The sequence below is a fragment of the Hermetia illucens genome, chromosome 2 (assembly GCF_905115235.1).
Source record: "Hermetia illucens chromosome 2, iHerIll2.2.curated.20191125, whole genome shotgun sequence".
In the NCBI taxonomy this organism is placed as follows: domain Eukaryota; kingdom Metazoa; phylum Arthropoda; class Insecta; order Diptera; family Stratiomyidae; genus Hermetia; species Hermetia illucens.
The window spans coordinates 101,522,154-101,547,557 of record NC_051850.1 but is presented as its reverse complement, the minus strand read 5'-3'; the positions used below and the strand labels follow the sequence as shown (position 1 = coordinate 101,547,557).

Sequence of the window (25,404 nt, the reverse complement as noted above, 5' to 3'; positions counted from 1 at the left end):
ATAATGCGATTTTGTGTAATCCCTTAATCGATTTAGAGAACGAATAATAAATTACCACGCTTCAAAAAAAATTAACACTAATGAAGTTTACTATGTGTGGTGTACACAGTAGACAGAGTGAATAGCCCCTAATTTCAATTGACTATTTTTGGCGTTGGATGTTGAATCAACTGAACAAATAAAATCGCGAAAATTAGTTCGAAATTCAGTAAATTTGCGGTTTGGTGCTATTAGGCTTCTCTTCTCTAATGTCGGTCGACAGTCGATCCCACGAAACCGGAATGTTTCGTTTTTTTTCAGTGGTAATTAGGATTATCGAGAAGAATATTGGAATGAGGGGTTAGAGATAAAATTTGAATTCTCCAAAAATAGTTCTGTTTTGTGTGTAATAATTGAAAGGGTTTTTGCGTCCTTTCAACTATCATCAAGAGAGCAATTTACCTTAATCTCGAAAAAATAAAGGAAGTTTCATTAATAAAGGAATTTATGTAGGACGGGTTCATTCGTTCGTGGTGGAGGGATTAACTTGCGTGTCAGACGCACGTAGGTGTGAATCGTGGTGGATATGACATTGGAAAACAATTTTTGACACAATTTCGTTGTCAGTAGAGAATTGAGTAGGAATCTGACAGTTCAGTCTGCAGTCAATCGTGAAAAAAATAACACGCTTTCAGTACATATACATAATAATTAAATAAATTAAATTAAATCAGCGAATAAATTTCAATTTAACTCCTATATAGACTGCTCTAAGAAAGCTGTGATTATCGAGCGACCAAATTATAATTTTAATAAAGTAAAAAAAAGAATAATAATAAAATTAATTAATTTAGTAGTAATTAGTAATTTGGTTTAGCTAATATCTATCTTGCATGCAGTCAGTAACATCGCTCAACGTTGAGCTTAAGGAGGGGGGTGCGCGCAAAAGAGGAGATAAAATTTTTTTCTACCGAATATTAGTCAGATGGGGTGTCAAATGAAAGGTCTTGATTGGCAGCTGGAATCATTTTTGACATTTGACACAAAAATGAAGAGTCCGGGGGTTAGAAAGTTGCAATTTTCTTCACAGGTCCATTCTCAGAAACTAGCCAAGCCAAAAATTGGATGCTGGATCTACACGCTTACCTGACCTCAATGTGCCGTGGCAACGTTTATTCGAATAGAGTGTTTGGCCGAATTTGTGTAGATTTGCAGGCGCTTGCAGCCGATCCGATCGAGAGTTGGATTTTTTGGTACAAGCGAAACCCTGTTCAAGTGCAAATGTGTGGATGGTCAGGTTTTGTCCCCAAAAATCCAGCCAAACGTTAGTGCAGGTTTAGAGTTTGCGACATGAAAGAAATCACGAAGCTGCTACTATACGGTGCCTACGCCACAATATACTCTCCATACCGATACATGCTTAAATAAATTGATTCAAACCCCTTTCATCCTAGAATCATAATATAGGCTATGATTCTAGAAACTTTGGTTGAAATCGCACTACTATTAACAAAATTATAATAGATCAAACTTCTCTTTTGTGAAAATTTAATGCAATCTAAGACTATAAATGTCAGCATCGCGTGAAAATGAATGCATAAACATTACGAGCTATATACGAATGGAACAAATGTCCACTCAAACATTCATTCATAAGAAATACAAAAAAACTTTTCATATCTGCAGCGTCAGCCTGCTGGTTCTCAACTCGTTTGTAAGTTGTTTTCAACGATATCAAGCGCTATAAATTCCGATTTTCAACCCGCCTGCCTGGGCAATTTTTTTCTTGTTTGTCTCTTTTCTTCTTTTCTCTATAAGTTTTTCCTTCCTTTTTCACACACAAAATCAGCCCTTTTCGGCATCCTAACAGTCTACGTTTGCTGCATGTCATCGCCAAATTGAAATCAACGAAAGCCGAAAGAGATGAAAGTTAAACAGTGACAAATTTGAACAAACAACAAAATAGAAAATGTCAGCCGTTACCTCGGCAGCCAAAAAGGCAAAGTGCGAAGTTTCTGTAACTCGTGCAGTAGAGTGCACATTAGGGAAACCAGCACAACCTGAGTAATAACGTGTCACTAATAGGCAAAAACTCTATTTTCAGCAACAACAGGACGTGCAATTTCTGCGAGTGGATCAAATCGGAACCTCATCGCCAAAGCGTCTTGTTCAAGAAAGTCCTAGACATTTTGAAATACCCTAACATTTTCAACGAGAATCAAACTCCATTATTGACGATCCTGCTTTAAAGAAGTATAGAAATTACACTAGTCGTTCCTTTTCCTCGACGTGCTCTATTAAACTTTAGTTAGAATTGCTTATCGCTAATTTTATTCCCTCCCAGGAGCTCTGGAAAATATGTAAGCTAAAGTGCTATATTCCCATCAAAATGTAACCTTCATCAGGATGGAATTAAACTAGGCAAATCTGGTGAAACATCTTTAGTAGTATTGTCTACACTACACATGTATACAATGTCCAGTGAAAAGAACTGTTATCTAAAATTTTTTGCCTAAGCACTTTAATCTGGAGAGGTGGTGACCAAATTTCACAACAAAGTAAGGTAACGTAAAAAGAGATTACAGGGTCACGGATCAAAATTTTCCAGTCGCAGCTGAAGACCGCACCGCCTTCCAGTTTCCTGGGTTGCGGAAGAAATCACATGAAATTTTGACGTCACGTCCTTAATCGAAAACGAAATTAGCATTGCTTCCGCTAGCTTAGCTCTAATTCTGGCAGTTTGCGTTCATTATAATTTGTTCTAATTTCATGCCTGCAAGTGAATATGAGGGAACAATCAGAATCTCGCCACGCAGCTCTGAAGATAGAGGTGAAACAGTGTCTGCTGAATCCTGCATAATACCATTGACTATAACTTTTCATGTTCATCCCTTTACGATAGGAACGAAAAAAAACGTTGACCGCTTATCCAACTTATCGAAACTTTGTTTACCCATAATGTGTAATATGCAATTTCATAAAAACTTGTGAATTTCCGTCCGCACAGATAGTCTTCAACATACCTGCTATCATAATCAAAGACATACTGGGGTAATTACGATGAACCAACGGCAAAAAACTGGTGGAACTGTATCAAAATCACGCATTATAATCTTGCTGTTAGTTGCTTGTCACACGCAGGAACACGCTTCTCCGGTGAGTCCTCAAGACGAAGTCTTCTCACCTGAGAACTAATTCCATGCTACTGCTTCAGCTCCAGCCATTCATTACAGACATAATTACATCTTGTAACTTCGCTGCCATTAAATATGAACTGGTTCTTGGGGCTAATTGGATTTCGCACTCCAAGTTCATTTGTCTCCTCCAAGGCATACATCCATAGATGTAAAAATTTATAATTTGCAAATCCCACGTTCCAACTCCTCTCACTGTAGATGATAGGTATGTGGGCACTACATTTGTGCACTTAGAAGTGAGTACCACTTTAAATCGTAACAACTGCATTTTTTAGCGTGTTTGCAACAAGTTCAAAATCCTGTGGATGACCGCCTAATGTCCGGCATCCGGCATGCATCTTAAGTGCATGCCCACACACATATGCATATGGTAATGGGCGGAATCGATTGAAGACTATGACCATCATAAAGTGTCATTGCGCTGAAGTTGTCGATGGCAGTGCAACCGCAGAAAACGATCAATTTTGCCATTTTATTTTCTGCACGCCAATGTCTGGAGCAGATTTAAAAGAATCAGATAATTTTATCTTGCGGTTGAACTGGGTGCAGTCGGCTTGCAAATAAAAATATTGATTATACTGGTGACCAAAAATTGATTTGTCCTTTACCCTTCAATTTCAGAAGGTATGAAGTATGGTTAATACAGGAGCACGTATGTATCTAAGCAAGTATAGAATAGTATTGCCCTCATCTAACTAAAAGCTAAGATAGCCTCATTTATTGGATCGTTCTGAAGTAGAGCGCTCTACAGGACAACGCGAACTAAGAAGAGAATAAGATCCTCGGTTTTGCAAAGGTGTGTGGTTACAGTGGCATGCACAATAGTCTCTATCCAATTGCACCATTATTTCGGACCATTCCTCTTGAAATTCCATAAAATTTGCAAATTGGTAATACCAAACAGGAGTGATTTCAATAGATTTGCTGACTGCACCCAGATGTTAGAGATTGTAGAAATTTTACGTATCACATTGAAGTTAGGGGCAACGAAAAGCGTTAATTCGAATCCAGCAACTCAGAAATCACTTCAAGGCTATCATTGCCTATGTGGGAAGCATCATAGAAAAACTGCCTGTATGCCGTGCTAGTGAAGTCAAAATTATATTCCCCCTTGACAGTTTGTTTGCAGCTAAGCCGGACATTTGAAGCTAGGAGTATCTTAAGTTCATGTGCGTCATGAACTCTTATATAGCGTAGTTTATAAATGAAACCGAACTGTTCGATTGTCATCAATAAGTGCGTGAAATCAACATCCTAATTACAACAATGTAAATTGTTGCTTTATTCATATTCGTAGATAAAATCATTCTAAGCGTATCTTCTGACCAGATGAAGATCCATTTTTGCAAACTCCACTATACATATGATTAGGCTGGCTGTTGCTATGTTAGGTCTTCTGGTGTCCCGTCAATGATCTGATATGCCTAGAAGCGGTTCAAGTAAAACGAAACGTGCTCCGCTTTTATCATAGGGACGACGCTCTGTACGCGACCGCAATTATATGGCATTAGATTGTGGTCGGCAGTTATTACTTGTGCTACTTTCATGGCTCAAGGAGTTACTTCTTCTACTAGCAAATAATAATATATGGATTGGCGGATGCCGTAGTCATAATAAGACGCCGAGGTTTATTAAGAGAATTACACGCAACAATCTATGCAGTCAAGATACAGATACTTTACATATGCATAACTGAAAATCTTGAGAGGGGGAGATGCGGTTGGCAATCATTCTGTTTTGATGATGATTTAATGCTCGCATCAAATTACTATAAGTTGTCTCAAGAGGAAAATTGGCGTATTATGTATGTATATCGTAAACAGATTGCCAGTACGTCATGTTCGTTTACTGTGCTGCTGGTGCTGCCTCATAAAAGAGTAGATACAAGGAGGGTGAGATATAGTGTTTCATATCGAAGCGAAGTGTTTGTTCAGTTTGAGTTCATGTCAGCGGTTTTATTGCGAGTGGTTTCTATGAAACGATGATGAATTGCAATACACATATACTTTGAAATTGATATCAATTAAAGCAATGCTTCAATGACGTGGAGTGTTGCGCTGGGAACTGATATGGCATGGCTTCCAAGAAAGCTGTTCAATGCTTATTTAAGTATCAATGCATTATTTTATGCAGTTTAATTCAGATCATAAATGGTTACAGTGAGGGGGTTTGAGTAATTGCTTTGTTAGTCATGAAGACGATTCCAATGAGATATAGGGCAAGCAAAAGTTTATTCATTGTGAAGTTCCAAGAATAGGCCAATACATGCCGCCCTTTTTGAAACATATAATGACGAAGTGCTTTATGTATACAGGACGCCGCCCTGGCCTTGCAGAATTACACATTACGTCCTAGAGCATAAATTCTAAAACTACAACAAAGAAATAATAATTCTTGTCCATTATTCAGTTTTCGAGACTTGTTTGGACTATACTGTGTGCTGATTTTTGTTGATCATTTCCATGAGCGAGTACGTTCAACTATCATGTCAGCAGTACCAGTCTGGTCGTTCCCTGGAGAGCAGGATATGAATTTTCGAAATGCGAACAATATAATACACTGTGTGTGACCAAAAGTATGAAAAGATTTTTGAAAGTACAATAACTTCGATCGAAGATAAATATATTTCTAGGAGTTAAGGATAACATTTGATTATGGAGAGGAAACTAAACTTGTTCGAAGAAGTAAAAAGGTAAATGATGTAAGTCGAATTTTTGACCCCAGAGGAGAGTGACCTTGGGTGTGCCGCCCAGACGGTTCAGCGCGTCTCTGCACTGCCCCACCAGCCGGGAAGATGTTGTCGCTGAGTACAAGGCCTTGATGGCCGCTTGGATATTGTTCAGAATGGCTATGTTTACGCTTCGGGCTCGAATCTCGCTCCAGCCATCGACAGACTTCCAATATCGCCAGTACTTCCGCCTGGAATACACTGGCAAAACTTGAGAGACCATACGACTTGGATACACCGTGTGAATTCGAGAAAACCCTCGCGCCGACTCCACAGGCCATCTTTGATCCGTCCGTAAAGAATAGTGTATCATAGTCTTGTAACACGCCGCCAGTCTTCCACTTTGCCCTGGTTAGAAGATCCACAGCAAAGTTTCTCGTGAAGTTCAGCTTGCGTGTGGCATAGTCCGTGGGGGTTGCCCAGATTTCCCGAGGTATTTCATCTAGAATGTTGCTGTGGCCATAGGGTCTCGCTGCCCAGCATCCGGACTCATGTAGCCTGACGGCACTGCACGCTGCAATATATTTAATGTGGAGATCTGGGGGAGGAGATGCAGGAGTACATTGAGAGCATCTGCCGGGCAGGACTGCAGAGCCCCAGTAGCACCTGCACACGCGGTTCTTCCTTTTAAGCTTCGTTCTATTGTGTTTTTGTCTTCAAAGCCTGCCACCATACAATAGAGTCATACGCTAGGATCGGACGCACTACAGCAGTGTGCATCCAGGAAATCATCCTCGGCCGGAGACCCCATTTCTTTGCAAAGGATCTCTTCCTGGCATAGACGGCTATACAGACCTTCTTAACTCTCAGTTCTATGTTCAATCTCCAATTAAGCTTAGGATCCAGGATTACACCCAGGTACTTTACATTAGAGGAAAGAACCAATCTTTGTTCATTCAGCCGTAGTGGATGGAATTCAGGTATCCTAGTCTTGGTGGCGAATAGCGTCAGTTGCGTTTTGGTTGGGTTTATGCTGAGTCACACCTTTCGCAACGCTCTTTCCATGATTTCCAAGTCGTCGGCATACGTCACCACCTTCATCCCGCTGCTGTCAAATGTACGTAAAATTTTGTCCATTACTACAGGGTGCGGCAACATAACTTCCTATTTTCAAAACTGAACAAAAACTATTGTATTCATAGGAAAATATTTATTTATTTTTTATAATGTAGATCCATGTCTAAAGTTTTTATTTACATTGTTTTGAAGATCAAATCTGTTAGGTGACGTCCTCTCCACACATTGCGTAAACCGATTTCTGGCGTTTGTCATGACTCTTGTTAGCAACATTGACGCTCTCACTGCTTCAATGTTCTCAGGTGATCTAACGGGCCGAGGGACTCCAGTTTTTCCTTTTGTCGCACTTGCAGTTTGTCTGAATGTAGTGACCCATGTAACAATTGATTTGCGATTCCGAAATGCACGCTGTGTTGCAATAACCGAACATCCGCTTGAAAAGTAAACCTCAACGGCAAAGGCACGCTCCTCACTATTCCAACGCATGATGGCGACTGAATCATGTCGGGACAAAACTTTACAGTATCCCCTCTTGAACGAGACCACTAGCGCTCCGCTATGACAGCAACTAACTGAGTGGCGCGCATTTTAAAAAAGGAAGTTATGCTGCCGCACCCTGTATTAACCGGGGCACCGGTGAGATGCGTCACCCTGGGGCGTGCATCTGTTCACACCTCTGGGCAAGTGGTTGTCTTCCAGATCCGACTGGATTATCCTGGTACTTAGCGTGGATATAATCCAATGCGTGAGATACCCCTCCAATCCAATACCGGTCTGCCAACAAATCGACTTTTGTTGGAATTAGGGCCTACTGTAAGTAGGAAGCTAATGCCAGAAAAGCGAAGAATCTATTCTAATGGCTTAGGGCCGTTTTCACCAGTAGTGGATCTTACGTTTCTTACGCCCTTACCCAGTGTTGTGGAAATTGCCAGAATATGCATCTAGAATAACAAAAATTCCAATTTCGGTAAAATGTGTATGCACAACAGAGAAAGTAGTTATTGCGAAATGGCGATCACTTTTTCGAAATATTAATCAAGATACTACAAAACTGCTAAAGTAAGCCTTTGGGTCAAATCTATGTATGTAGAAAAGTATAGGACATTTATGTAGTTTTGTACTACATAATCAAAAGCGTTATGATTTCATTAGTTCATAACCTCTCCTGGCGGAGCGATAAATATGCAACGATAAATAAGTATCATTCAAAACCATGTTGAAGATTTGCATCCTAGACCAGGACTCAATTTGGCACTCAAACTAAGTATAAGCGTTGTTCTGGCTTTTTGCAATAGTCGTAACAGGAATGCATTTATCAATTCAACCGAACAGGGTTAATACGAATGTGAAATTTCATTCATTTCCATAGTGGATACTTTAGTGTTTTCCCATTACTTGTTTGGAACTCTGTTCCCAAATTCATCCAGAAAAACTGTTCCTCTTTATTAAGTGTGGATTATTGTTATTTTGCAAAGTATTTGTGAGCAGAACGTGCTAACCACTTTGCCTGAAAGCAAATTCTGTGTTAAAAAACAGCATTCAGAAACGCGTAGCGGTTGTCACATTTAAGATATAATAAACACCTTCAATACTAATTACTGAATGACGCAAAGTGGCTTTTTTCTCGGAAACTAAATCCAGCCACTCATTCTGCTGTCCACACGGTCCCAAATAATAAAGCTCTTGTAAAAAATATGATTGTAATAACCATCTAACAAGTACCATTATCCTCCACAAATTGGCCAATTTAAAATCATTAAAATAAACAAAACGTCTAATTGGCGTATCTATATGTCGTAACCTCTCCCGAAACATTCCCAATAGCTTGGACCACACTGGGCGCTGCTTCCAGCAAAAACGAGTACAAAATAGCAGTTCACTAATAATAAAATAAAATCTCACATTAGCAGCTTCTTGTAACATGTAACAAGATATTTGTATTTGGAATATTTTGCGAAATGACAGTGTCACCTTTAGTGGCCTTGTTGTCAGGAGGACGCCTCAGGTAGGAGACACGCGGTGGTGGAATTGGGCTCACTTGCGCCACATAGTTATGCCGGCGTTCTGCGGTGCTTTACAGTCTAAACAGGTCATAAACGATTTAATTGCGTAATTATCATGTAGCGCTTCTCATTTTCGTCTTGTACACCGTGTCTAAGTGATTCCTAGGCACCGAGCGATTATTTTAGATGATGTGGCGGCGACCTAGGACCAGCCTGACTGGAACCAACAATTATGAGATCAGGGCGTGAGCATGAATGAGCATTTACAAAATTGTTGCTGGGAAAATAGTCTATATCGCAGGCCGAGACATTAAGGTACATGAAGGTTAGCAGCTTCATTAATGTAAGTAGTTTGCAGGCATCGATACTTGGTGAATTAGATAGTCCCAGAGACCTGGCTGGTTAAGCTTTGGAAATGCCGACATCGATATAATGAACTGAATAAGTCAACCCTATGATATGTTTTCCTTCCAAAAAGTTGGTGCCTCTTTAACGACTAGCTGAGCGGGAACAAAAGGTGTGAACTCTTTTAATGAGTTATGGAATGTATGAAAACACGAAACTTTATGGGCACAAAAGACTCATTAAATAAATAGAGGACAACGCGTAAATTTTCGTGGCCATGAAAACAGGCAAACATATATGTTCCTATGTGTACAAAAGTATCTACTACCGGAGCATTTATACCACATATGGAGCGAAATTGGGGCACCAAGCAATGTAGACACAGTGTGGAAGTCACAAGGTCGCTACGATTGGTTTGAAAAACGATGATGGTAAAGCGATATGGAGATCGAGATGAGAATGAAATGGGCTCTGGAACTCTCACAATCAACTTATCATTTCGTCTAGAAGTCATTTATCAAAAGTACGTACAAAGTTGGCATAAGAACTTAGCCGAAGAACACCATCAACTTGCCTAGCAATCGACCGGCTGCGAGGATGATGGATGAGAGGACGGGAATCGGTCTGTTGGTTAAAACACTACCGTTGCACATCAGATAATTATCGGTCATTAATTTTATCGTCTATTTGACGGAGATGAAGTCAAAGACGATGGCTACAGGCTATTAGATTAGGTTGTTACTCTTTCTTGTTTCCAACTTCCCAGATCCCAGCCTGGACTCATAATGAAGTGTGTCCAAGTCAGTTAAGACGATTTTATGATGGAATTTGATGCGGTTTACCGAGTGTGTTCGCAAAGCCACAAGAAAATAATGCTCGGCAATGTTTTATTACATATTTGTTCTAACGCGGCATTCTAGCCAGTTTATTCTTCGATGTGAATAAAATTCGTCTTGCGACCATGTATGTATGAAAAATTGCAAATTATATTTTACAATTCAAAGTGTATTCCACAGCGTTGGAAGTGTGTGATCTTCTATGCCCTTTTCAATGAAGGTGAAATTTGATTAGAATTCTGTAATGCATCAGAAAAATATGGAATAAATAGTACATATTAATAAAACCCTGTTCATGGCTTAAAAAAGCGTTACAGGTCACTTGAAGAATCTGGTTATTACCCCGCGGGACTGTCATTTTTTTAAATGTTAGATATTGCCTTCTGTTTGTAGTTAAGTCTAAAATTGATAGACCAGTAGCTTACTCCAAACTACAATTTTAAATACATATATACATAATAAAATAAAATTGTAGTTTGGAGTAAGCTACTGGTCTATCAATGTCATTTTTTGTTTCAGGCATAACCGCAGACATAACTGGGACCTGGAGGATAAGAAGATTGTACACTATTTACAAACTCGACAACCGTAGAAAAAGTGTTGACTCAAGGGACAACGTAAATGAGTAGCTCTATGATCAAGTTAAAGAAACGGTAAGCGGAAAATATATTTTCATTATAATGAATATGGTATAAACGATTCTCAAAAAAGTGGAAGTGGTGTATAAGTATGATACCCTTCTCAAAACCCAATGGGAACACACCATACTTAAAGGATAGCTCTGAAGAATACCCTCTACTATCCCTTTAGCTTTAGCTATTCCACTGTTTCTCTATTCCGGGCCGCCAAAAAATTCCGCATCGGTAGAAAATCGCACCCTTTTATACTTCTTTTCTCCAACCGGAGTAACCTAAAAGTATATCGCATTCCTCCTGCGTTCGGTACCATCCTCGCCTGGACCATAATGTCAGTACCAGCTGACGATTTGACTCCTAACCCTAATTTCTCTCTCACCTCTTTAGGATTATGAGTATTGTCTTTCTTTTCTCCCCGGCACGTGAGTACAGATCAAAGTCGTAAAGATGTCACTATAAACAAAGCTATTTCTGGCGTTATCCACTACCGTAGCTCCCTGAAGGTTAAGTACATCATTGCACATAATTTTCCCATTCGATACCAGCGGGAACAAAATACTCCTTGAGTCCATCATTAGTGTCTTACCAAAGCCATCTTTCTTCTGGGTAGCTATCTACGAAAGCAAAGAGTAGCTGCAAATTTCAGTCATCACTAGTGATGGATAATATCTGGGAATGAAAAGTGGGTTACCTACAAAAATATCCTAAAAAGAAGAGCATATTGTCACCCCGGAAAATTTGCCCCCTCCACTTCTAAACCGAACTTGAGCTTAAATAACAGAATGTTGTTTATATGGTGCGTCATTCTAAGACCGATACATTGTGAGTTGTTGAAATCGTGCGAACAGCTAAATTCGGACAAGTACTATCAGCACTTGGATAATTTAAACAGTGCACTCCAAGAAGAGAGGCGGCCATGTTCAAGAGGAAAGACATCATATTGCTTCATGATAATGTCAGGTCAGTTGCTGCTTTAGGGGCTTGGCGGAAACTGGCAGAGCTAGGCTAGGAAGTTTTGCCACAATCATCATACTCTCCGAACATAGCACTTTCCGACTACCATTTGTTTCTTTCCATACACCATTTTTGACAGGGCAAAAAATTTAAAAACAAAGAGGATTTCAGACAAGCATTGGCAAATTTTTTCGCTCCCAGGAATAAGATCCCTTTTAAAAATGGAATATACGAATTGCTATCACCCTGGCAAGAAGTCATAATTAATGATGGGAATTGTATTATTCAATAAAGTTTATTTTATGCAACACAAATTTATTATCTTGTTTTATTATAAAAACCGATAAAATTCTCCGATAGACCTAATATTATTTTCGTTGGTCAGCACCATGTCCAATTGTGTGAAACATGACAATGACCCGCGCTTTTTCGTTTGTTCGGTGGTCATAAGCAACTGCGAACATAGGAGAGTATGAAATTTGTTTTCAAACTCTATCAAAACGAGACCCGGACTTGTAGAGACGAAATCCGAAACCAGGATCCCTCTATATTTCTGAAATATTCGAAGAAAATGCAAAAACTCCAAGCCCGAAGCAATCAGCCTTTCTCACTTCCTCTCAGGCCTGACAGAGATTAATGTTCGAGATTGGCTGAACTTTTTGTTTTCGACTGGAACTCTTTTTATTGTTAGAAATTGTCAAATGATCTGGCTACAGTCAATGTAATCGTATTCTGAACAAGAGTATGCAGCGATATCTTTGAGCATTTAAATTGTTGGTTGCACAAGAGAACCATCCTTTTTTGCATTGGCCAAATTGAAATATCCCAATGAGAAAATGCTCGTTAATTTAATTTTCTGCAAAGAATACTTGCAACTTTGTTAGTTTTTTGTTCTATGACCGCTAGATCGATCCTCAATTTTGTTATGGAATAACAATTGCATTCATTATTGTTTATTTGTTCATAATCTTCTCGGATTTGACGCTCGCATATATCTATTCTATGTTTTTTTTTTCTCTACTTTCCCCTACATATCTTTTTTTTTAACTTTTATTCACCAGATTTTCCTTACAGTTATTTTGGGGGTGAAAGTATTGTAACCTTACTAAAATTTTGATTAAAAATATATATAACTCCTGTTCACTCCTTTGTGGAGCATAGAGCATCTACACAGTCTTCCGTTACTTATCCTTACTTTCTTCTATGAAACTGTCCACGTTGATTGTCTTCACACTTCTTGGTGGAGTACATTTTGAGAAAGATACCTGTTTCAGTTTATGGGATACAAATTTTGCCTTGTAATTGCCTTATTTTTCCAACAATATTAAAAATCTCAAGAAGTAGTTAGTGTAAGTAAAATTCTACCCTTTTTCAAATGTATGGAGAGCGCACCACATACTCAACAAAAAGTTCAGTTTTATTACGATAGTGACCAATCTGTTTTCGTAGCTAGACAGATACACCATTGCGGTCGTAAGAGATCCAGAGTGCTTTATTTCCACTTTTAATATTTGCTTGGAGGAGGATATCTTTCCCGAGATAGTGCAGAAAACAAATCTTGGGGCTGCTGTCAAACGATCTAATGAGCCATCCTCACCCGACGACATCGCCGGCCTAGCAATAGACAGAATATTGAGCTTGTTGTCAAGGAATCTGAGAATTCGGCCAGGCTAATCATGAAATAGCTGACAGCACATAGGCCGCATCGCTGGCGGATGAAAAGACTGAGGCGCTAAATAGGATTTAGTAAGTGGCACCACATGCTTCATTCAGGAGGCGTTTCGAAAGTTAGCCTATGAAAGAGTACCAAGGAAGGAACAATGTTCACCGTAAAAGTAAGCTGGAATAGATAGCTCTGTGGGACCTCTACAGGCGTTTGCATGGATGTTTTAGTTTAAAAAATTCACCATGAATAAAACTTTCCCTATACCCCCATTGGGCATTCGTATTCGAGAAATATTCACTCCGCTGATCGCTCTTCCTTTGATTTACCACTAATTTGATTATTCACCATGCTCCTGATTACTAAAGTTTCATGTCGACTCTCACTTTGCCACATGTTCTTTACAGGATTTATTGAACGTGTCAGATTTCCGGGCTTTAAAGTACTGCTTGATGAATTCTGTTCGTTTCGACTCTACTGCTCTTCATCCTTGTTAAGCTTATTTACGTGGAAAGTGACTTAGAAACTGCGAGCAATCGTGGCAAAGTGTTGAACATTATGGAGTGGAAAAAGGACAAACTTAAACATTTGAATTCGGGTAGGAAATCGAAATACAGGAAAACCATCCCAACAAGGTTACAGATGGTTATTTTCCGCTACCTATAAGAAAAGCGAAACGTTTCCTGGGAAGGGAAAGTATTATATGGCATGTGGTATAATGATTGAGTTGGCTGATAACAAACCATTTTTGTGTCACACATCGCTCTCGATTCGCATTATTTATCCCCTCGCGGGAGTTTATTACTTGTCAGAATTTAATGTGAAAATACTCATTGTAAGCCATTATGTTATCAGTAAAGAAAAATTAATAAAAGTAAACTGTTTGAATATCTTAGATTTTACATAGGGCACAGGAAATATACACATATGCATAAATAAATATCAGGGTGGGATTGATTTCACGTTTCTAAGGGGTCAAAATTTCCACAGTTATGTTTGGGGCATCCAAGGCTCTTTGATTTACTAAACATTAGAACCCCAGAAACACCTCGATGCTCATTGATATCGTTGATTAAAATAAATATCAGGCACATACTGCTGAGCTAGTACAACAGAAACCATTTTCAAGATTCTACTTAATTTCAATTGCAAGATAGTATTTTACCATCAACATAACCTTTGAGAAAATGTCCAGAAAGTCCTTCAGATATTTTCCAAAACTAGTTCGGTAACTTACAGTCTACTGAAGTTTTAGGCTTAAAATCGGTAAGATATCATTTACATTGACATTCAATTGCCATAGGGCTAGCGTGGAGAATATCCTTTGAGCAGATATCGCCATGTAGGGTATTTCGGAACCTAGGCACCATATAGTGGTAACCTTCTGATTTTTCCAGATTTTTCGGTTGGGCAATTTCTGAGAATGGGTTCGTGAAAGAAATGATCACTATCGGCCTCCCGCACTCCCCACCTTGGAAAGGTTTCAAAACTAAGACCGGCGTCGGAAAGTACTAATCGAGACCTTTCATTTGATACCCCATGACTATATTTTTTTAAATAAAAATTTACACCCGCCTTTTGCATATATGGAGAGCCCCTCTTAAGTTCGACCTAGAATGATGTATACGTGCAGCGTTCGCAGTTCCCACCTTTGCACCAAATTTGGTGTCAATCGCTACAAAGGTTTCCAAGAAAAATGCGTGTGATAGACAGACAGTCGGACAGACAGACAGTAAACTGATTTTAAAAAGGTCTTGTTTTACACAAAGCCTTAAAAGGGGCTCGCCTGTTTTGACGGGGAACGGAGACCTGTGAATAATTACTACTGGCCAATCAAAGAATTAAGTTTAGGTAGATAGCACTTTAAATAAGTAAAGAATGAAATGGAGAGATTTCAAGCGATAATTTGCACATGAACTCTGATACCGTTTGACAAGAAACGATTGGGATAGTTGTGAAGATTTTTTATGTCAGAGTGACTTGTGCCAAATTTGCAATCACATTGTGATCGTTGATGAAAACTGCGTTCGAAAGTAGAATCCCGAGTACAAGCGTAAAATATGCCTTAAAAGCTTCTGAGTTCACAGAAAGAACAACCACCGTACAGTCCACACCTGACTTCAGGGGCTTTTTTCTTTTTACAAATTTAAAAAAGGAATTCCGAATGGAAAAATTTTCGAACAAGATTGAGATGTAGGTAAGTGTAGCAAACTATGTTGAAGAGAAATATAATGACTACTTCCTCATTTGAAAAATAAAGGGTATGAAAACATATTTTTCCTTCATTAAGTTTATTCAGCACACCTACTCGTACTATATCAAACTAATCATTTCAAGTCGGGGGAAATTGATAAGTTTGAACTGCTATAACTTTGACACTAATAGCCGGATTTCAATGAAACATTGAAATGGTACTATCATCTATGCCAGTGCAAAATACCGGTGCAATATTTCGTACCCTTAGAGTGAACTTAAGAGAGGTTTTCCAATCAATTTCTAAAAGCTGGTAACATACTATTAGTAAGTTTATTTGGAACGGGACTTAATTTGGGGCTTAGATTCATCCATATAAGTGCAACACCTTGAGTGTTTCCAGATTATTGGGTTGGGTAGCTTCCGAAAGCGAATCCTGTCTCACCTTAAGTGTGCACATTTTGACTCCTTATTTCTTATTCCTTATTATACTAATCGAGACCTTTCATTTGATACCCTACACGACTATATCCTGTGAAAAAAAATGTCATCCTCATTTGTATGTATAGTTCTCATCTGCCAACCGAATTTCTTTCAAATCGGTTTAGCTACTTTGGAGAAAAGTGCATGTGATAGACAGGCAGACAGTGAATCTTTTTCGTTTTACACAAAACCTTAAAAATTGACCAATGCACATGCCAAGGTTAAACAAGCTTGTCATAGTCGCTGAACGTTGCACTGCATTAGTCCTAGGTGGATTTCGTTTTGCCGAATTGCCACAATATTTCGGCCAAAACGACATATTTAAAAAAAAAATTCTTTCAACCATGTTTTTTTCACTTTATGTTTGCGAAAATTTCCATTGAAAAACGTGAAACCTTCTATCATCTTCTAAGGAGATATGAAGAGATCATATAGATGTAAGGTAATAACTCATACCTAGGAGTTTTTGAAAAATGCATTCCTGCAGCACACCAGACTATTCACTTTTGATGATTGATCATCTCTAGTCCGGATTTGTTAGTCAACTACGCAATCTGACTATCGTAGCGTCACTTTCACACGGGAAATTGAAGAATATTTAGAACATTCACAAAAAATATTAATATTTTTTTAGTGCCAATATTATGAGGGAATATTGCGTAGTTTATGAGACGTATAGATTCTAATTGCAGTTGCTGGTTATTGTGGACATCTGTATCCTAATAAATATAATAATAATCTCTGGGCACAAGGCTGCGATCCCATTTTCTACATAAACTTATATTTTAAAAATAAAATGGCGTTGTCATTCGATTAAAGATCATTACTCACTTTTTTCCGCTCTCCAAGAAAACATCCAACTCCGCTGACATCTTGCAGCATAACGCCTTTCGAAAATGTCCCATGGAGCAGTTTGTATTGATCAGATGTCCTTCTGTAAAACGAAATATAGAATGTGAAAAATACATTAAATACTATTTTAAAAATGTTTGGCGGTTCGTTAGCGAAGTATGAACAAAACTCAGTTTCTTGAAATAAGAGACTGAGGCCGACCGAACATGGCCACAAATCATTCGCGACTGCGCTTTTCGCAAAATACAGAATGTCCTTAATTGGATGGAAATTTTTCAAATTGCCGAGAGAAAAGATTCGTTTCGCGAAAGGTTCCATGGAACGAACGGGTTCGACAAACATGGGACGCAGATCTGAGAATGTCCTAATCAAAATTCCAATTGGCTGCTGGCAGAATGCAATTTTGTTGTTTCGTTGTCACTCGAATTGGTTCGAGACTAGTGCAAGTGGTGCGATGCGGACAGATATTGTGAACTGATATGGATCATGTAAGATGGTGATTAGCAGCAGCGAGAGTCAGGGCAGGTTGAGTGGAATCGCTTTTTAGAACGAATCGATAGTTCCAGCTCAGGGTTTAAATCATCTTCAGTATTTTCCCCGATACCAAAGACAGGGTTGATTATCGCTAGTGTTTGAAGTTGAAAATATGCCAAACCGTCGTAAAATCGATTTTTATCGAACTATGACTAAAACGTTTTATTAGCTTCAGATTGTTTTACAACAGATTCTTACGGCTCGATAGTTAAATTTGAAGTATAATTAACTATGAAATGTATGAAATATGCTGGAATTCGGAAATTATGAAATTATTCATCGAGGCTCGTGTTTTGAGAGAGTCGTCGTCTTAGGACGATCTTCCAAGTTGTTGGGTTCAAGAAATGGATTTCTTTTCTAGTTCTTGGAAATACACATTTAAAAGTAGTTAATAAAAGCCGCAGTGAGCATGTAATTAAAGTAATAAAAAATAAATTCGAATTTTTCTTTTTGTAACTTTACTAAGTTTTCAGATTCGAATTCGACTGCTGAGGAAGATGATAAGTAGTCGGAACAGTCTTGGTAAGGTTAAAAAAGGGAAAAATTCGTATCTGTGTCTGTCGATGCAATATTTCTAAATGGATTTCATTTGTTAACTCTGCTAACACACACCGAACAAAATTTTTAAACGGACCATAGCGCTTCCATCGAAACGTGTTTTTGCAAAATTTGCTCATTCAATTTCAATTTTTTAAAATCATTTTTTTTTACTCTCTGGTTTCCAAATTAGAACCTGCCTCGCTAGCATACAATATACTTTTTGCCAGCATTCGGTGTCACCTGCATCTTGCCAATTCAGTGCCATTTGCTACTTGGAATTTGAGCAACTGCTGCAATTGTTCCTTCTCTTTAGTCAATCCATTGGTCCTGATTTGTTCCTAGTCCTGGCCAGAATATTCAGCCCGCAATTTCTTGTCTCCTTGCCTTCTTAGTGAGCCATGCAAACATATAGCAGGATTGTCTGGATACAAAAGTTGAGCAATCGAAGATTTGTGTCCCTTATTATTTACAAGTATCTCCAGACATTTACCAAACGCCATCTTGGCCAGATAGCGGTTTCATCAGTTAAATAAATGACTTCCTCTGCTTGCCTCAGATCCACAAGTCTTTTCGTTTGTCCTATTTAGGTTATAATACAAATAAGGCGAGATATCTGGCATATTTCATTTTTCTCAAATATTTTTTTTTGTTGGTTGGTTTTTGGCGTTCCTAGTAACCGTTTCTATTCCTGGCCTGCTATAAATTCTCTTTATTTGTGGGTTACAGGTGAATAGGTGATAACAAATCTCCTCTTTTCTCCCAGTTTCGTTTGACCCCATTTAGATTCAATCGTAGATCTTTTAAGTCCTTGCAACTGTTTCTAAGATATACTTAAACTCACAGCCGTAACATAGTTCTCTGAGTGACAGCGAGAACATTGTGCTTAAAATATGTGTCAGAAACATTGACTGAAATCGTTCGTGAGTCTTCGCCTAGAGTATGGTGACTTCCTATAAACATCGAATTCTAACCAGCCTGGGTTGTTAATAATGATGATATCAAGGAAGCGCAGTTGCCTATCCTTCTCCTCCTTTATGTGAGTGTCATGCATTGAGTTAAACGTTCGAGGGTGATTGAGGATATCATCTACATATCCTACCCAGTACTTTGTCTGGTGATTTTATTCTCTGTGTCACTTATCAAGTGTTCCATACACACCTCGGAGGAGGAGACAGTTTCGCTCCTGGTGTGTTTTTAAACAATTTCTCCCGAGAAATGGGATAATTTTCCCTTAGGCAAACATTTCTTAGGTGGAGGAACGCATGCTACCTTTCAAAATGTGTTTCAGGGAGGTTTGCAGATCTGGCACTGCAAACCTCTCGAGATGTACAGCTTTCCTTCATCCAGATTGAGCAGACGGGCGAGATCTTGGGCTGCACATTAATGAAGACAGGATAACGTACATGGTGGCAACGTCACCACAAAAAAGAACCAGCAACATCAAGTAGCACTGGTACATGAGGATGGACGATTCCGTAGCCTTGATAACGATGAAATTTATGAACGATACCACGACCGCCTGGTTATGGATAATATCTGGTTCCACAGGTTGTGGTGGGCCGGTCACTTAATCTGTATGAGTGAGAATGGTCCAGTCCGTCTATAAGGGCAATACCTATGGTAAGGGGCGGGATGGCGTAGGCCGGGACACCAAACAGCTTGTAGGGATATCGAATTGGTAGAACTCGGCGCAAAACGGGACTGTCTGGAGTTCCTTACTAAGGCAGGCCAAGACCGGATACCGATTATTGCGCCGTTGAGGATGATAAATTCTCAATTAATACCTGGATGCATGCCGATTTAACATCTACAGCCCTTCTACCAAAACCAAATCCTTCGGACGAGATAGAGTACATGATAAGTCGATTGGTTCTCCAAGCTGAGCAATGTGCAATAGGCCGATATCCACATCACAGTATACTGTTGTCCTGAAACATGAAATTGGTCCTCGAAGTGGATCGAAAATACAACGACGGCTAAGGCAACGGAAATACGAGTTTGGCTCCTGGAACGTACGTTTTGAACTGGCGCTGATAGAACACTCACTGAACAGATGAAAGAGTTGAGAAACGAGCGGCATCTAGCATACTTGAACCACTGCGGACAAATTATAAAATTATAATAATTCTCCTGGTAGAATTCAGTAATGAATTATTTTGGGGTTGGAAAAATTGACCGCTGTTGTGTTTTTCTTCTGACAATCTATTGTATTCTCCGTTTTCTATGATAACAACAGCGTTCTCGTTATCCATCCGGATATAGTATACAAAGTTTTTGTTTGATTGCTTATTTATTTCTTGGAATATGTATTGAAGGCAGCATTCGATGTTTTAGATTTCATTCATTATGAGCGTGGTGATGTGTGTACTTCATAATGTGCTATAATTAAAAAGTATTGCACCCTTCCGCTTTTTCCAATGAACTATTAGAGAGTAAGAAAATCAAAGGATTAAACAAATTTTTAACAGCTTATAGATTCCTCAAAATATTCAAAAGGGACACGTAAACAAAAAGCTGCTGCTAATTCAAACGTAATATATTTGTAAGCACCGATGCGCCTTGAATACAAGTCACCCCTGTTTACATCTCCCAACAATGGAAAAGACAACCTTTTCTACCTGAAGTTTGCAAATGTCGACGGGATAAAAAACAGCTTCGACACCGAAAAAGGACATGATAGGCTCGATAAAACGTCAATTAATCCAAGGCTTAAACGGTAGTAGCTCTCGGGGTTTTTGCAAATGCAACCAAAGAATACATCGCCCAGACTTGCCCCGCGTACAATTATCAGATTCGATCTTACAAAGATGATGGCCAGCCGACCCTGTAAAAGAAAAACTTCAGACAGAAGCTCAGAAGCAGCCCCAGGAAGGCTATCAATCAAAATTTGACAGTTTACATTGATCACTGAGATTGGCCCATTATTATATATAGTATCTACCACGATCTGAAAATAAACTTTTATTTTCACTTGGATTTGCAGAATGGCGAACAGCAACTGAAACGCACGAAACCACTATATAGTAAACCTTGGCAACGACGTTTCCATATGACTGAATGATTCTCTCGAGCATAGATGAAACACTCAAAATAATTCCTCTTGCATATGTTGAATATAAAAACAGCCGATATTGGTTTGTAGGGGACAGGCATATAAAACAGAACAAACTTTGATCTCTGCATGTCATGCACCAGACGATACAATTTTCCAAGCACCAAAATTGAGAAAATGTCTTACAAAATAAGTAAAATTGTTCTTTCCCATGAATATCAGAAAAAATGGTATTCAATGCAAACCTAATTGAAAACCAAATTTTTTTTACGAATCTTTCAGGTGATTTCTCCTATCCAGTCATCTTTCCTAATCGAATTTTCTGTAGGCGTTCATTCTTGATATCGTAAATTCCAATGCATATATTACTTCATTATCCGTAGTATAGTGTACAAAGTATCTTGAAGACAATTCTGGCCATTCCAAATAGCGGCTTATTTAAATTTAAATGAAGCTTTAGAACCATAGATTTTAGGGAGCTCATATTCTTTCAACAAAATACTAAATCAGATGCCATTTGCTACTTAATCGTAGGCGACTGTAAATCCGGATTAGGGGAAAACTCTCCTATAGATAGAATATTAAATAGATAAGTGCATGTAATTAATAGGCTGGAAGGAAAAGAGTCGTTCTTAATGCGTTGTGACGAAAGACAAATATAAAAATCGGGAATCATTTGCATACTAGTTGAAAAGGCTTAATTAAGCGCTACCCAACTTCGAAACGGGCTTATGAATTTGTTGGTTCGGTTGGGTGGGGGCAAGAAAAAATTTGTAGGTTTAGAGAACACGTTTTATGTGGAATGGAAAAGTGTTTTAAATTAAGCTGGTAATATTCCTTTCCTTTTTCTTAAATAACATTCATTATAACGATAAATTAAAGAGCAGGAGTTTGGTTCGTCTAGAATTCAAGGCTTTTATAAAATAACATACCAAGGAGAATTGCCGAAATAAATGCAAATGAACCCATTTAAACACCATACCAAGAACTGGTTATGATTGTAACACCGGAAAAATCTATCCTTTCTACGTAATGGTAACGTTTTTATAGGAATGCATGCTTTCAAAATTTGCCCGGAAATTTCCATGAATTCATTCTGAAAAGCTATATGAATATTTTCAGGAATTAATACTTTATGGTCGCGTTTTGACAATGTGGTTTCAATAACTAAGTTAGTGTTCTGGAAGAAGATTTTTTAGGTTAAAAAAAATCTTTGCAACTTAAGTTTTTAATTGTGCTTTTCTGCTCTCAAAAATTAGTATTTCATCAGTAATACCCGCTTGACTTCAGATAAACACTTAAAACAAGGATTTAGTTCCTAATGTGAAGAGACAGCGGGGACAATTTGAAGGCAACATAATGAAAAACAAAGGATATGATTGATGACAGCCTAACTGTGAGAAAGTTTAAAGTTGAGTGTGGAGACATTCGAGGAGCCAAGGAAGAGTGAACTGAAACTGGTTACCTCAAATATGGGAAGATCCAGTACTACCCATCGATTAGGATTTAGAACAAAAAGGAAGGCAAATTAGGATGCGCCAATTATATAGATCCTTCTTTGATATACTCTGCTTTTAAAGTTTTAGCGTAAATCCTGTTCGATTGTGTCCGTTGTTATGTGCGATATATCTAAAGAGATTTTTAATGAGATTGAAACTATTTATGGTGATATAATTATGAGGCATACAAGTACTATATGATATGTACAAGGAGTGTCGTGCATGACGATCAGGGGAGCGGAAGGCTTTCAATTGTGACTGACGAAATAATCGAGAATGCCATTCGTAACAATCGCAGATTGACGTTGAATAACTTTCTGTAATATTTCCGCAAATCTCCAGTGCTTTACTGTGTGAAATCAGTGAAATCTTCGGATATTAGAACCTGCCTGCGAAATCGGTCCCAAAACAGCTGATAGGATAACACTAGGTGAATTGAGTGCAGACCTTCAAACAGTTTTCGAAGCATTACAAACTCGAAGATGATGATTTTCTTCAGCCCATTGTTACTGGGGATGAAACTTGGATTCCGTACTATACGCATGAAACCACAAGATAGCACTAATAGTGGTGTCACATTAAAAATATTCAAAAATATTCAAAACCGCAATTACAGCCAAAACAAGTTGGGAAGCCAGAAGTTGGATGCTTCAGGTATGACAGGTTTTGTGTTTCTCTATGTGAGCAACTTTGAGTCCAGGGCAATTGTACTTGTATAATAATAATAATCGTTGGCGCAACAATCCATATTGGATCAGGGCCTTGAAGTGTGTTACAGCACTTCATTCAAGATCGTAACGGTACACTACAGTACATTGTAGGAGGCAATGTGGTCAGCATTGCGCTCGCCCGAGATTATTACCCTGATTTGACTCAGGTACTCATTCACAGCTGAGTCGACTGGTATCCGACGTCAAATCACGATACAAATCCCAATGTCGCCAGCGAGATTTGAACCGCGATCTTCCGTACGATAGCCTTGTGCACTAACCACTCAGCTATCCGGACACAATTGTACTTGTATAATAACTTTAAGGGGGTCATCCCGTGTGTCGGGTTGGAGAAATCGATTTTTTTTTTGCATGAATTGTATCTATATATAGTGGAGAATATGTGGGCAAAGGGATTTTCCGATATTCCGAGTTCTTCAGAAATTACAGGGTTAAACAGGTAAGGAGTTTGCAGCCGCGGCTAGAGTACTCGATGAGAAAGAGCATCGAATCTTTTTTTACCCGTTACCTGAGCCTTATGAATTTGAACACAGGTATAAATATAAAAAGATGAAAAATCAATCAATTGTCTAAACTTATTTGCTGTTTGGAATAAAAAGGATAATCCAGTCTAGAGTGAGCACTGAAAGGCTTCCGAGCTATACTCAGTTGTATTTTATTGTAAGTATCGTGCTGTTTGTGTGTTCAGTGATTTTTTTAAATAGATCGTACGAAGGGAGATCGCTTTAACTTTCAACGTCATGCTCACACTAAAAAACGAGTATTTCATGGGAATCGATAGTTATCAGAGAAGAAAAAGGACTTCGCATCAACATCAGCAAAGAAAGTTTTAGCAAGCATGAACATGGATGTTCCAATTGCGACAAGTTTTGTATATTGTATATTGGATTTTGCTGGAGTTTTCTCCGGTATTTCTGCAAATAATAAAATATACGTAGTAGTAAAAAAGGAATGCATAGGACATGTCGAGAAAAGAATGGGAACGCGACTTAGAAATGCAAAGAAGAATCACAAAGGCATTGGTGGAAAAGGGGCTGGAAAACTTACTGATAAGGACCTCACTACATTTTCTGGGCTAACTATTCGTCGACCCCCAAATTCGACAGAAGGAATGAACCAAGAAATTTGGGCAACTTTCTTCCATAAATGTTCTACAGACGAAAATCCTCAGCATCAAAATTGTCCAGCAGGCGAGGACAGTTGGTGCAAATGGTGCAAAGCGGAAGCTAAAGGAGAGCTGGATAGTTTTCACCACGAGAAGGCACCTTTGACTGAAGAAGTTCAAACAGTCTTCAAACCAATCTACGAAGATTTGTCACGAGATGATCTGTTGAACAGATGTTTAGGAGCAGAGATCCAAAATAACAATGAGTCGTTAAATGCATTGATCTGAGCTTTCGCTCCTAAACACCTTCATTCTGGGGCGAAGGTCGTAGAAATAGCCACTTTTCTGGCTGTAATTATTTTCAATGAAGGATTCAATGGCATTCTCAAAATTTTAGTGACAATGGGATGTCAAGTTGGTCATATATGTCAGGTTTATGCCGACCGCCGTAATGAAGCGCGAATTTGGCGGTCCGAACGACGATTGACTGACCTCGCTAAAAGAGCCACAATTGACACCAGAGAGCAACAATCGGCCTTACAAGACTTTTTTTGAAGAAACGGAGGGTGCTCTCTATGGACCAGGTATAGCAGATTAATGGTGAGCTAAAATTTTGCTGTTGATAATCACATTTAAATTTTCAAATGCGTTTTTCTCGAAACTGCATCTTGAAAATCGGCTGCCACCATAGCTCAAAATCTATCAAACCGAATTCTTTGAAATTTTCATGGCTTCTTTAGTACATATTTCTACGGTCCGCAAACTAGGATAATTGCAATCGGACGGGTAGTTTTTTTTTTATTCATAAAAAAAGCCGTAAAAAAACACCAAAATCCAAAAAATTAAGTTCAAAAGCCCACCAAAAATTTACCTTTTAACATTTTCTAATTATCCTAGTTTGCGGACCGTGGAATATTGTCCACATTAAAATGCCGTTTAGTTTTTTTACCTCAGATGAACACAGTGCCCTCCAGCGTGGCAGCAGAAAGACACCTTTTTTTGGAGATGGGTGCATAAATTAACACCTATTCCGAAAATTAGCTACGAAAAAATTATCA

General features: G+C 38.6%; 1 protein-coding gene across 1 annotated transcript in view; it reads right to left on the bottom strand.

The window, feature by feature from the left end:
• Positions 1–25,404, bottom strand: part of LOC119649228 (fringe glycosyltransferase) — a 215,841-nt gene that overhangs the window by 61,842 nt on the left and 128,595 nt on the right. The window contains exon 4 of the mRNA XM_038051287.1: positions 16,865–16,967. Coding sequence (XP_037907215.1) covers positions 16,865–16,967 — 103 coding nt within the window. The remainder of the gene's footprint in view (positions 1–16,864; positions 16,968–25,404) is intronic.